At 41.6% G+C, this 14,628-nt stretch overlaps 1 protein-coding gene across 3 annotated transcripts in view; it reads right to left on the bottom strand.

Moving 5' to 3' along the window:
- The window catches only part of ERC2 (ELKS/RAB6-interacting/CAST family member 2), an 836,521-nt gene that overhangs the window by 204,998 nt on the left and 616,895 nt on the right, over window positions 1-14,628 (bottom strand). For 2 of the 3 annotated variants that reach the window (XM_065550998.1, XM_065550997.1), the window contains exons 18-19: window positions 9,081-9,228; window positions 7,791-7,910 (exon numbers count right to left, since the gene is read on the bottom strand). In XM_065550998.1, coding sequence (XP_065407070.1) covers window positions 7,791-7,910; window positions 9,081-9,228 — 268 coding nt within the window. The remainder of the gene's footprint in view (window positions 1-7,790; window positions 7,911-9,080; window positions 9,229-14,628) is intronic. The other variant, XM_065550999.1, reaches the window with a different exon arrangement.

Here is a 14,628-nt window from a genome sequence, read left to right as displayed (position 1 = left end):
ATATGAAACAATGAACTAATAGGTTAGAGAACACTGCCAAACACCAGTTTTGCCTCTGGCCAAAATATCCCGTACACCTGCAGTCTCAAAAATGTTGGAAAGGTTTCTAATTTCTTGTTTGGAGAAGAAGAATAAAATGCTCTCAAGGAGTTGGAAAACCTCTCAATGTGGCCAATTCCACTTACATTTTTGGCTGAACATCCCAAAAGTGTAAAGAGACAACTGGGAAATTTACTCACAGTATCTGAGTTCAGGATAAATCAAGAACACTGAATATCTTCTGTTCTTAAAAAAAATCCCTTGAGATTTTTTTAATAATGGGCTTTAGGTTAATTATTTCATGAAGGGTTGCATCATTGTACAAATGTCACTAACAATAACTATCTCTGAATACTCAAAAGGAATCCTTGCTAGGATGATTAGACATATTATACAATCAGTCAACCACAGCCCTAGTGGTGGGTTAATACTTTATTTCTGAAAGCTCTTTTAAACCTCACACAAACATTGAGGCCTATCAAGCGTTCAACTTTAGTATACACAAGTAAAACAATCAGAACGCTCCTATCTGTTCAGTTGCTGGTGTTTCACTGTGCTTCACTTTGATTTAAACCCCTACATAACAAATATTTGGTTTCAGCTCTATAATAACTATCTATAATTCTTTACACTTAAATGGTGGCATCTGTCAGCCAAAGATCTCAAAGTGCACCACATGGGTGAACATTATTATCGCTGTTTCTGCAGATGGGTAAATTGTGACACAGAGAAGTTAAGTAACATACCTACAGTTATCAAAATGACACAATACAGAGAGACTTATCATAAACAAATACATTTTCTGCAACATAGACATTCACTGGTCTTTTAAATGGAATATCTCAGAAGGATTCTGTGTGTGTATTACACATTTTATGACAAGTTCAGGCATAAAATAATATCTTGATACTCAATATGTGTCTCCATTAATGTAAGTCCAGAGATTTACAATGTGTTGTAATATTCTCATTGGTTTATGCAAATACTTAGTTTATTTAAAGTATTTAGGGTGTTGGTTGTGCTTCTTGAGTGAAAGGAGACATGACACGCTATTGCTTCACTCCATTCTATTCACTGCCTAGCATGGGAAATGCTCCATTTTTGTACAGGTCTAGCAACTCCTGATGCTGAGTCAGTACGCTTGGAAGCATTAAGTCTGCACTACCATTGGAGTACTTTGACTAGTCAGAGAGACAGCCCACGACATGGCTCTAAGAGCCATAATTTAGCCCTATATATTTAAAAAGCACCAAAGATGTGAAATTTGCAATGGATCCTCTAAACATAAATATTCTATACTTTGTTTTATTTACTTTTAGTTTATCCTGCACTTATGATTTGCTTTGCCAACTGCCAGACACTTTCATAGCAAATTAGTAAATTTGTCAATTAAAAAAAAATATTATTCAACTGATAGAGATATTTGAAAAGACAACACACATATCTTTCTTTTAAAATGAAGCCTTTATTTTATCATTTGATTTTAAAGCATGGTTATCACCTAAAAAGTGAGTATGGAAAAATAGATTTTGCAAGTTCAGTGTCTATTGGCTTTCAACAGTTTCCAAAGCAAATTTACTCAATTTACAAACAATAATAGGTTTTTCTAATTGCAAAATAAAATTGGAATCTGAAAGTCAAACTGAGTTCTTTCTGACAGCAGGTATAATTCAGAAAGTGTACAGGAATCCATTTTAGCAAGGTTGCTTTATTTATTTGTTTATTTAATGTAACTGTTCTAGAATTTTAATCGGTTTTAATCTCTTCCTCCTAGCCAGGATGATAATAAATAATAATAATAATCGCACAACCTTAAATAAATCATTTTTTAAATTAAATATTAGAACAGACATTAAAGAGGGTGTTATACACATAAGGCCCACCTATTCCACACACATAATTAGTGTGACAGTACATGTATGGGGAGGAGGTGAGCAGCCCTCAGTGGTGAAGAACAGGTTAAGGACTATTTAGAAAAGTCCACGGGGCTGGATCTAATGCATCCGAGGGTGCTGAGAGAATTGGCGTTTGTGATTGCAGAGCCATTGGCCATTATCTCTGAAAACTCATGGCGATCGGGGGAGGTTCCAGATGATTGGAAAGGGTCAAAAATAGTGCCCATCTTTAAAAAAGGGAAGGAGAATCCAGGGAACTACAGACTGGTCAGCCTCAACTCAGTCCCTGGAAAAATCATGGAGCAGGTCCTCAAGGAATCAATTTTGAAGCACTTGAAGGAGAGGAAGGTGATCAAGAACAGTCAACATGGATTCACCAAGAGCAAGTCATGCCTGACCAACCTGATTGCCTTCTAGGATGAGTAACTGGCTCTGTGGATATGGGGAAAGTGGTGGCTGTGAAATATCTTGACGTTAGCAAAGTTTTTGATATAGTCTTCCACAGTATTCTTGCCAGCAAGTTAAAGAAGTATGGATTGGATGAATGGACTATAAGGTGGATAGAAAGCTGGCTAGATTGTCGGGCTCAACAGGTAGTGATCAATAGCTCGATGTCTAGTAGGCAGCCGGTATCAAGCGGAGTGCCCCAGGGATTGGTTCAACATCTTCATTAATGATCTGGATGATGGGATGGATTGCACTCTCAGCAAGTTCGCAGATAACATTAAGCTGGAGGGAGAAGTAGATATTCTGGAGGGTAGGGATAGGGTCCAGAATGACCTAGACAAATTGGAGGATTGGGCCAAAAGAATCTGATGAGATTCAAGAAGGACAAGTGCGGAGTCCTGCACGTAGGTTGGAAGAATCCCATGCACTGCTACAGGCTGGGGACTGACTGGCTAAACAGAAGTTCTGCATAAAAGGACCTGTGGATTACAGTGGACGAGAAGCTGGATATGAGTTAACACTGTGCCCTTGTTGCCAAGAAGGCTAACGGCATATTGGACTGCATTAGTAGGAGCATTGCCAGCAGATCGAGGGAACTGATTATTCCCCTCTATTGGGCACTGGTGAGGCCACATCTGGAGTATTGTGTCCAGTTTTGGGCCCCCCATTACAGAAAGGATATGGACAAATTGGAGAGAGTCCAGAGGAGGGCAACAAAAATGATTAGGAGGCTGGGACACATGATTTATGAGGAGAAGCTGAGGGAACTGGGCTTATTTAGTCTGCAGAAGAGAATGAGGGGAGATTTGATAGCAGCCTTCAACTACCTGAAGCAGAGTTCCAAAGAGGATGGAGCTAGGCTGTTCTCAGTTGTGGGAGATGACAGAACAAGGAGCAATGGTCTCAAGTAGCAGCGGGGGAGGTCTAGGTGGATATTAGGAAAAACTATTTCACGAGGAGTGTGGTGAAGGACTGGAATGGGTTACCTAGGGAGGTGGTGGAATCTCTATCCGTAGAGGTTTTTATGGCCTGGCTTGACAAAGCCCTGGCTGGGATGATTTAGTTGAGGTTGGTTTTGCTTTGAGAAGAGGGTTGGACTAGATGACCTTCTGAGGTCTCTCCCAACCCTAATCTTCTATGATTCTACATGCAAATTACTATAATCAATTTGCTTGTACAATTATCTGTTGTTTTTTTCTTGGTTTTGTTTTTTAATTGAGTATGTTCGCAAATAGTATGTAAAATTTTGAAAGCATTTTGTGTGTGCAACTATATGTCTTTTTTAAAAAAAACCTAGACCTAATTAGCAGTTATATAGAAATTTACTTTTCTAAAGTATTGCAAACAGACAAATACTTGCACTGAAGACAACATATGGATGAAACTTCAAGAAAAGAAAAGGGTGCAGCTGGCTAACCTGTCATACATGGGAAGTAGATATTTTTCTCCAATTTTTTTTTACTAAGAATTGACTTTGTTATAACACAATTCACATTGAAAATAAAAGCCATTAAATAACATTAAGGTTATGACACAGACTGACAAAAGGAAGGAAATTCATCGTTAAGGTGGAAGCATAACATATGGCCTCGTAGGCACAATGGGGCTGATTAAGAAAGCTGTTCAGGTGCTGCCCTGTTATGCCTAGCTATTGAAAAACATATGGTACTTTTCTCCATCACATGGGAATTTTTGTGCTTTCATCAGTTTGTGGTACACCCTTAATGTTCTTTTGAAACTATCTTGCGGAAGTGTTGTGGAGAGCCAATCTGCTTCCATCTGAAGTACAAAATACACCATGATGCTTTAGGACTCTATCAGAGCAATTAGAGCAGTTTATCACAGGGTAAGCCTGTGGTAAATCCAGACACATTTGCATTTAGGCAATTCAATCTCAGTGTAAATCTGTGATGCATTACAGCACTGTGATAGAATCTGGTTTTTGGCGTTAATCCAATCACAATAAAACTCTATGAGAAACCTCAATACATTGGGTTACTCCACTGAGTTTAATAGAGTTGACCTCTTGAACTGTTAAAACACAATAATAAAAATCTACTACATACAGTCCCATATCTCTTTAAATATGAAGCAGATCTTGGATGCCTATATGACTACACATTCTGGGAGTCACCAGATCCTGCTGTATAGTGTTTTCGGCAGCAGAAGGTGAATTTGCAAATGGTTAGATGTTCCTGCCAGATAAGCACCTAGACATTTTAAATGAATTTTAGGAGACCCTAAACATTTTGAGGTCTCCCCACCAAAGTTCTATGACCCTTCCCTCATACTTTACCTCCATAGGCCTAACCCGGATCAGAACATATTGGGGAAACTCCTTGGCCCTCTCTCCTGCTGGCAGAGGTATTAGTAGGGAGGCTTCACATTTTCTCCTTATCAGAGAATCTAGGGATCTCATTCCCATCAACAGGACTGTCCCATGTCCCCCCACCAAAAACTTGAGATTTCAGGAGGCTATTCCAGGGCTCCTCATACCAATTATTAAGATTCCTTGGAAAGGCAGGGGGAATTACAGTCCTTCTTCCTATCAGCCTCTATGGTTTTCCCCTCTCCCAGGGCAGATTTCTTTGGTGGAAGTTTAGGATCTTTGTGGCCCATCAAAAACAGGAATTTCCTAAACGAGACACTTCAACTTCCCATCTCCATTAAAAGCAACAGGAGTTTCCAGAGAGACGTTACTGTGGCCTTCACTACTAGTAGCATCAGGAGTTTCTGAGATACTGCAATCATTCTTCAGTGACAGTCTAACAGACTGGCATGCTAGGTTCCACATCTCCCAGTGCACAATGTTGTTCACTTTGGGGCTTCACACTTGACTTTCTCCGATGTGTTATGCATTCTGGGATGCCACCGGAGAAGACAACAGCAGGGCAAGGGAATGTTTGTGATACAGAAAGAAAGAGACCCCCCCCCAGCCTTAGAATATGGCAATGAAAGCAAAAAACAAATGAAACAGGTCTGAGATATATAATGGTGCATCTTGAACATTGGGCAAAGTTTCAGGACAGTTTTTATTTAGGCTGAGCTAATTTGCCTATATTTGATACTTTCAAAATAACAGCTGATTCAAACAGTATTTTCTTAAGTTAGTCATAAAAAGGCCAAATAAATTTCTATAGTTTTAAAAGATAAACCACCTCCTGACAGAGAACCAGCATATCTAATTTCAAACACCAAATTATTTGCTTGCTAAAGTTACTAATCTTTGAAAACAGAGATGTAAATGGAAGTGTTAACACAATCTAACCCTAACTATAATATCATTTTGGAATCATTACAAATCAGCTATTCTGTTTTAAACAGGAGATTGGCAATTATCCCCTGGTACCTGATTCATACCACATGTCTGTACCTAGAAGTGATATGGGAGGGCTTCTGCTTTTATTACATGACTATTGTTTTCTCTTTTGGAGCAGTAATATTAAAATATGTCTAACAGGAAGGTAAAATGAGAGGCAGGCTCAACAGAAAAGAGCAAAAAGTTAGCGTTCATTAGACCAAAACCTGAAGAGCAGCACAAAGGTTCCCATTGGAAGGTATAAAAAAGAAGGGAAAAAAGAAACATTTCTATTTATACTGGCGCACAGTAGAAAGTACCAGTGTGGCATGAGTATTATGAAGAAATATCCTGCAAAAGAATTGATATAACCAGAACATTATAGATCATGCAGCAATACAATGTGGAGATAAATCTGTTTCATGCATATTCTTTGCTACCCAAGCTATGGCTGAATTCTTGTACAGGAAATGAACACAGAACCATAAAAGGCAGAAGCTGAAAACTCCCTGTGAGCAAAGACAGTCGAGGCACTGGAACCCTTAAATTACCCATTTCTAACCTCATTTGCTATCACCTACTGATGTCTCTTTGTGATACAAAAAAAGTCTACTCTTTGTTCTGCTAAAGAGATTCTCAGCGACACCTCTTCAGTCTATTGATAGTGGGTCCTCATGCAAACCTTTCCCCCCATTACCACTTTCACTGCAGCCTCACTGATGAGGAGGCTTTCTCTGAGACAGTATGGGGGGAAAAAGTTGGCCACTTCAAGGACTGACCTCCTCTCCACCCCCCATGGGCACCCCGCCTTCTTGTGGGCCTGAGAAGGTGTGCTCCTTGGCTGATTGGCTAGACAGAGGAGTATAGCGTAAGCCTATTTGCTCCTGTGCACCCACTGGGAGGTCTTACAGGCCTGTCCCCCTGCCTGAGATGCCATCCTGTGCCTTGGAGGAAATATCTCCCTCACATGGGAATAGAGTAGGACTGGCTTTTGTAGCCTTGCTATTTGGCATTATCTAGTCACCTTTCTGCACTGGAAAGGAGTATTTCCTTCACTGCCAGATTGGTCTGGGCAGGATGTTTTGGTTTTATTTTTTGTTTGGTTGGGCTTTTTTATTGTTTTGTTTTGCCATCTTTTCTCCTCTCAGTCACCCAGGGACCTGGCAGATAGGTTAGGTTGTAAAATTAATGTCACAACTTGGCAGATGCCCATCATAGTTAATTGTTCAATAGGGTCTGGTTCCCCTGATAAATCAGAATTGGAAGCAGATTACGCATCTCCTAAAAAAGGTGGGGAACAGGGTTAGGGTTTCTAATGTCCGATACAGCAAGGAGACAACCTCTTTTCCCTATACCCTTAACTCTTGCATGAGGAGAGGGTAGTAGTGACCTGCAATGAGGACTGATATCAGCCCTCCCCCAGACTGCACAGATTACAGAAGGAAGGATGACCTACACAGAGGAGTCCCAGATGTTTTACTTAATAAAGTTGCAGCCTAGTTAAACCACATTCACCGTGTTTTGTCTTTCTTCTTGAGATGTCCAGGACAATAAAACAAGGTAATTTTGGCATCAATTTAATGTGTATAAAAGCTATAAATAGTGAAGTAGCATGTAGTACTTGGTTTCTAATCTAAACTATCCAAAATAATGCTTCTCTAGCTACTCTCTTCTCCTTTTTTTTGCTTCTATCTGTTTCTACAGTGTGGCTGAAGGAAATTATGGATGTTTTGCAAACTTTCACAGAAATCAGTTGAAGAGACATACCCCAATATGTGTATAGGTATCTAGAGTGCATTTCAAAAATATCGTTGACGAACATTGTAAAGGTAAGGTGCTCTATTGTTTCACTCTTCAGTCAGGAAAGATGAAGGAGAAGGAAAAAAGGGACTTATCTGAAGTGGTCACAGGAAATATCTGCTATCATCTAACAAAAATAAAGAAAAAAGAAAGAAAAGAAAAAGAACCTATCCTTGTTTGAATCCATGCTGCTTGGCTGCAGCATGGGAAATCCTGGGATCGATAAGTAAAAAGAATGAAAAAGTACAAATCTTGATGTATCTACTGGGTATATGGTATTGGCTGAAATGTCTCCTAAATAGCTGACTGACCTGAGACATATGTGCATCATGGCTGGAACCCAGGTACTTGGCAGCAATGTCTGTGATGAAGTCAGCATCACAAATGGATGATATGTTCATGCTCAGGGGCTGTTTCCTATTTCTATAGACCTGTGGGAAAAAGCTATAATGATTAGGTGCCTGAGGTCAGAGCTATAGGGAACTTAGCTAAGAAGCAAGGGTTTTCCTTAATTTTCTGTTGCTGAGTGAATGAAAACCTATAGTATGCAATGTATGGTTCAGAATAAAGAATCATAACATTGTCTAACTACAGTATTAACATGGCATGCTCACCTGTGAAATGACCCACTGATTGATTACTTTGAGAGGCTGAAGAGAGTAGCATGACTTTGCCTTGTGATATTTTCCTGCTTCTCAGGTAACAATCACAAAACTCAATGATGACACTACCAAACAAAGGAAAACACCAAATACAACACTATCTACCAGTCACGGTCTGAAAACAGCCTTCTCATCTCTTTGCTCAGCATTACTAAAGGAGAGAAGGTGTTTGACAACATGCTCACATGACACACGACACAGATAGTTACTACTTAGGTTATCTGAGCATCCTTCCCTCACTGGCTTGCTATTGAGCCTACGGTACCTACAAGTGCTATGATGAAATCAGAGAGTAGTCCGCGTACAATGTGTGTTCACATTACTGAAATTAACCAGTGGAGATGTCCAAGATACTGTATGCTGCTTACTATGGTAATTTTCCTCATTTGTAAGGTAGAAAATAAAATGACATTTACAGAGTTTTTCATGTAGCAACATTTATTTCTAGAGCCTGTAACTAAGCACTCACCTGCTACAGTGTATTTATAATAACAAAGATAAAAGTATTTTTATTAATTTGGGGGTTTGTTTTAATCACAATTATGATTTCCAGATAACCTCTCAGAAAACATGGAACCTTCTGAACAAATAACTACTTACTACAAATGTACACATATCTAAACAGCTTCGAAGCGATGCATCTGCTCTTTGATGTCTTTTGTGATGACGAAGGTGGCAGCTTTTATGGAAGAGGGAAAACAGAAAGTGTGTTGGCTGCATATAACATGAGCCAAGCAAACATGCATCTAAATACGACAGCCATCAATTAAGTAATAATACAGCAACATTTACACTATTCTTACCCTACCTTGCACAGCTGCTGGTACAAGGTAGGCTTGGCTTGAAGACTTTCAGTATGAGGTTAGAATAAAACAGTGAAAATGAAAATACCAACAAGCTGCAGCCCCCAATAGAAGAGTAAAATGAATGTTCTCCCACCTGCTGTTTTAACTGATGCACTAATCTGTCTTTCTCTCGTTTAAGAGCCATTACTTCCTCTTGAGTCTTCTTCTTCTTTGAAGCAGACAGTTCAAGCAAGGCAATGTTTGCATCTTTTTCACTGATTGCAGCAAGCAGTGCTTCCTGCCTGATAAAATAAAATAAAAAAATGCTATTGTTTCTCATTTAAATAAATCAGAAAACACGTAGGAATATTTCTTGTGATAGTTGAAAAATCATTTACACTTTGAATAGTCATCCAGTTGCAAATTGTGGCAGGTGTCATAAAATCATGAAAAGACTATGTGCCAACAAATTAAAAGAATGGGCTCTCTCTTGATCCAAATATTTCACATGCCATTTAGCTGAATACATGTATTACATTATATAATGCAATTTTTAGCAATGTTTCTTTGAATTCTGTCATGTTAGAAACAGTCTTGGACATATAGTTTTAAAACACACTTTGCTTAATCCAAGTAAGCTTGTCACTAAACATTCATATTAGAAATACCTAACAAGAAAGACTTAAATGCTACAAATTAAATATATTTTCCAATCAGTTCTTTAGCTCTGCCTCCTGGAGATTTAACCATACAAATAACAGGTCTCTGGACCTTCCTCTCATTTACTCAACATTTTCCTATTATTTATAAGCACCACACAATCTGTTTTTAAATTATCAGTGAGTACCATAATACAAGAGTAATTTCTGGCAAAAAGTGAAAATGATGAAACATGGACTTCATGGTTACTCCCTCTCTTTCTCTCTCTCCTCCTTCCTCTTAATCCATGCTTTGGAGCCATTTGCATGTGCCAACCATGGCATTAATTAAAATAATCCTGCAGTGGAGATGCAGGGAGTCAGGAAGGGTTGTGGAAGGGTCTTACTCCCCCTTACATTCCTAAGCATCCTTGAAGACAAGACAGCAATCTTTCCCTTAGTTTCTTAAATAATAAGAAGAATGTATTAGATTTGTGCAATGAGAGAAACAAAATATTCCAGCTCAGAAAAAACACATAGTATATAACAGATTTTAGAATAGAATATGTTATGGCCTATGCCTTCCTCCAGAAATACGTAAGCTCAATCATGAGAAAAAATAAACATGGATAAATGAGTCATAAATTAACCCTAAGCTCCGCCTGTTAATAGCTGTAAGAATATGGCTCATGAACTTCATACAAGGTAAGGTAAGAGGCTGAAAATTTTATAGTCTCCAAGCTTAGCAGCAAAAATGTCAAGGAAGCTATATCACTTTTATTTCAAAGTTTCTAATGTATTAATGTAAATATTTAGAGGACAATATTTCTGATGGAGCCAAAGAAAAACAACCCATATATTCTGTTCTCAAAGTTATGAGATATGGATTAATTTTAGATAAACAACTGCATTTTATACATAGACTTAAAATTCTCATTTATTATTCTGCCTGTTCATTATAATCAAAGTTTCTTTGTTTTTAATTCTATTTTTGATAAATGGTGCATAGAAGGATGCCATATTCTCCAACGGTCTTTGTTTAAGTACAAAGTGACATTAGAAAAGCTAGTTTTAAAATTATTATTTTTTATCACAAAGATATTATGCAAAAGCATTGTGTATCCAGATTTTTCAATAAGTTTTTAATGGGCTTATAATAATAATTATTATTTTAATGTGCTATTTGTGCATAAATAATGTATTTCTTTTAATATGCTTAATTCCCTTAGATGATCCTACACTTTAAATGCATTGGAACAGAAAAAACTGATTTGCAGCAGCTCATCTTCCCATCCTGGCCTAAATAGAGAATATACACACAAAAGTCCAAATTTTCCTTCTTCTTGGTGGTTGGCTTTATTGGTAACTCAAACAACATGAAAAAAAACCACCCTTCAGCCTCAGGTTTCTCCCTGCAAGACTTTCTTATTTCAGCTCCTACTTTCCTCAGAATGACACCAGGACTCCCTCAAGTAACTTTGCTGGAGATAACAAGAGCCATCCAACAGCAAGAACCAGCAATAAGCATTCTGCATCTTTAAAGGCACAGAAAAATATATTCTATTATTGTAGAATATATTCCCCTTCTAAAGTTAAATTGGACAAAATATGTGCTTACATGAAACCAGCTAAGCTTAATGATTTGATTGTTCAGTTGATAACAGACATTTTTATTACCATATATAAAAAACGGTTACTCACCCTTTTTGTAACTGTTGTTCTTCGAGATGTGTTGCTCATACCTATTCTAGTTAGGTATGTGCGCACGCCTCGTGCATGGCTGTCGGAAACTTTTCCCTAGCTGCTACCCGTCGGGCTGGCTGTGGAGCCCCCTGGATTGGAACCGGTATGGCGCTCTATATACGACCCTGCTGGCCTGACCCCCTTCAGTTCCTTCTTGCCGGCTATTCCGACAGAGGGGAAGGTGGGGGGGAATGGAATAGATATGAGCAACACATCTCGAAAGAACAACAGTTACAAAAAGGGTGAGTAACCGTTTTTTTCTTCTTCGAGTGCTTGCTCATATCAATTCCAGTTAGGTGACTTCCAAGCTGTACCTCGGAGGCGGGGTCAGAGTCAAGGTATTGCAGATCAAAGAACCACTCTGCTGAAGGCCACATCATTGTGAGATTGGTGGACAATGGCATAGTGCACCATAAAGGTGTGCACTGAAGACCACGTGGCAGCCCTGCAGATCTCCTGAAGAGGTACGTGGACCAGGAAGGCTGTCAACAAGGCTTGCGCCCTCGTGGAGTGAGACGTAATGGCAGGTGGAGGAACCTTCGCCAAGTCATACCAAGCGTGAATAAACGCCGTGATCCAGGATGAGATCCGCAGAAGGTTGAACACTTCCTGTTGGCCCGCATGGCGAACAGGTCGATTCGGGGAAATCCCCAACTGCGGAAGATTGAGTGAATGATGTCTGGATGAATCGACCACTCATGCGTAAGGAATCGTCTGCTCAGGCTGTCCGTCAGCACGTTCTGAATGCCCGGCAGGTATGAAGCTTGGAGAAGGATGGAGTGGGCTAGACAAAATTCCCACAATAGGAGGGCTTCCTGACGGAGAGGAGATGATCGGGCTCCGGCTTGCTTGTTTATATAAAACATAGTCATGGTATTGTCTGTGAGCACCGCTACACACTGCCCCTGAAAGCGAGGCAGAAACACTTGGCACGCCAGGAGGACCGCCCTGAGCTCTTTGATGTTAATATGCAGAGCCAGTTCCTCTACTTGCCATAAGCCCTGAGTTGTCAGGCTTCTGAGTTGCACTCCCCAACCCAGTGCAGATGCATCTATTACCAGAGTCAAGGTGGGCTGGGGAAGGTGGAAAGGGACCCTGGTGCTCACCATGTGGGAGTCGAGCCACCATCGTAGGGAATCAAGGGTATGCCTTGGAACGGTCAGCACCATGTCCAGACTGTCGCGGCGTGGGCTATACATGGATGCGAGCCACGCTTGCAGAGTCGCAATCTGGCATGCTGCAGCACATAGGTGCAGGATGCAATGTGGCCCAGCATCCTGAGGCACTGCCTCGCTGTGGTGGTGGGAAAACTGCAAAGGCTGCTAATTATCTGCAAGAGGGCAAGATGCCACACCTCTGGGAGGAATGCTCTCGCTTGATTGGCATCGAGAACTGCTCCGAAGAACTCTATTCTTTGAGTCGGGGTGAGGACGGATTTGCTGAAGTTGAGAATGATGCCTAAGTGTTCGAACGTGTCTCTGACCATTTGCACCTGCGATTCTACCTGCTAACAAGAGTGGCCTCAGAGGAGCCAGTCATCCAGGTAAGGGTAGACATGCACGTGATGGCCGTGAAGGAAGGCCGCCACGACCGCTGTGCATTTGGTGAAGACATGGGGAGCCATGCATAGACTGAATGGGAGAGCCGTGAATTTGATAATGTACCTTGTTTACCACAAAGCAGTGAATAAAAAATGCATCATTCACAATTTTCTACCATAACAAAAACAAAAAATTAAGAGTTTGAATAAAATGAAAGAATGTAGATATAGTGCATAATCCTGGCTAGCAAAAAGAAGCATCACTTTAGTGCAAAGCTATGTTTAGTTGTAAATCAACACAATTTAATGGTTACCAATCACTGAGAATCCACCTCTTTCAGAAAATAAAGTACAAATGCAAAACAATTAAAATTGATTTTTTTAAAACCAAGGTTTCTTGCTTGCTCCTTTAAATCACAATTTAAATTGCTTTGTAATCAACCCACCTTGCCCAAGGAGCAACAGGCAAGAGGTGGCCCCCAGTTCAGCCCTTGACTCAGACGGGAGAAGCTCTTTGAACTTTTGAACCGCAGACCACGAGTTATAACTGTACCGGCTCAGAATCTCAAGCTGGTTAGCGATCCGGAGAAAAAGGCCCCCTGTTGATTCTCCCAAACAAATCAAGGTGTTCAGCGTCTCTTGATTTGGGCACGGGCCCCTGCTGACCCTGCCTCTCTTTTTCATTCACCACCTCCACAACAAAGGAACACAGAGGGGGGTGAGTGAAAAGATATTCGTACCCTTTAGTAGGGACAAAGTACTTCCGTTCGGCCCCTTTGGCTGTAGGGGGAATGGAGGCAGGTGTTTCCCAAATAGTTTTGGCGTTAGACTGGTTAGTCTTTAGCATGGGTAAGGCCACCCTAGAGGGACCCTCTGGTGCCAGGATGTTCACCACAGGGTCCTCGTCCTCTACCACCTCCTCCACCCGGAGGTTCATATTTAGGGCCACCCTTCAGAAGAGTTCCTGCAGGGCCCTGTAGTCCATAGGTGATGGACCGGATGTGGAGGTACCCGCCACCGCTTTGTCAGGAGGGGACGAGGAAGATGCCACCAGCAGGACTGGTTCTGTGACGGCCTCCAGATCCTCTGGGATGGGCTCCTCCCGAGCCCCGGGTGTAGCTTCCACCGGGAGTGAGGTTGGATCCGGGTTTTGTGAGGGATCCTGAGGCAGGCAGCTGATGGTTGCCTCGGGGAGGTGAGACCCTGAATGGGATGGTGGGGGAGCGCTGGGGTGGGGGAGCCACCTTGGGCCTGATGGTACGCCCAAGGTGTCCAGAATTGCCACTGGGGTTGCCAGTAGGGTGCTGAAGCGTCCTGTCTAAGACTTTCCGGCCCGGATCTGGGCGCTTCCAATGCCCCTGATGCTCTGCCTGACCTGAAGGAGGCTGATCTCAAGTGGGATGGCCAAGGGAGGGCAGTGTGGGACTGCCCCACAGAGGCCTCCTCCTCCTTGAATGGATGGGATGAGTGCCGTGAGAAATAACGAGGGCAAGACGGTGACCAGTGGTGTTGCTCTGGGGAACGGCGATGAGGTGCGGAGCTGTGCCAGGAGGTCCATCGGTGCTGTGAGGTGGGGCTCTGCCTTGGTGGAGAGTGGTGCCATGATGTAGAGCGGTACCACGATCGAGGCCCTTGCCAAAGCGGGGGACGTTGTCCAGAATGAGATCTGGAATGGTGCCATGAACAGGACCGGTGCCGCATTGGGGAGCGGTGCCGAGATGGGGCGCGGTGCCGTGACGTCGAGCAGTATCGCTGGGTAGAGCAGTGCTGGTCGGTCGAGC

This window comes from Chrysemys picta, chromosome 7, assembly GCF_011386835.1.
Source record: "Chrysemys picta bellii isolate R12L10 chromosome 7, ASM1138683v2, whole genome shotgun sequence".
Taxonomy (NCBI): domain Eukaryota; kingdom Metazoa; phylum Chordata; order Testudines; family Emydidae; genus Chrysemys; species Chrysemys picta.
This window is presented reverse-complemented; position numbering and strand designations above follow the sequence as displayed.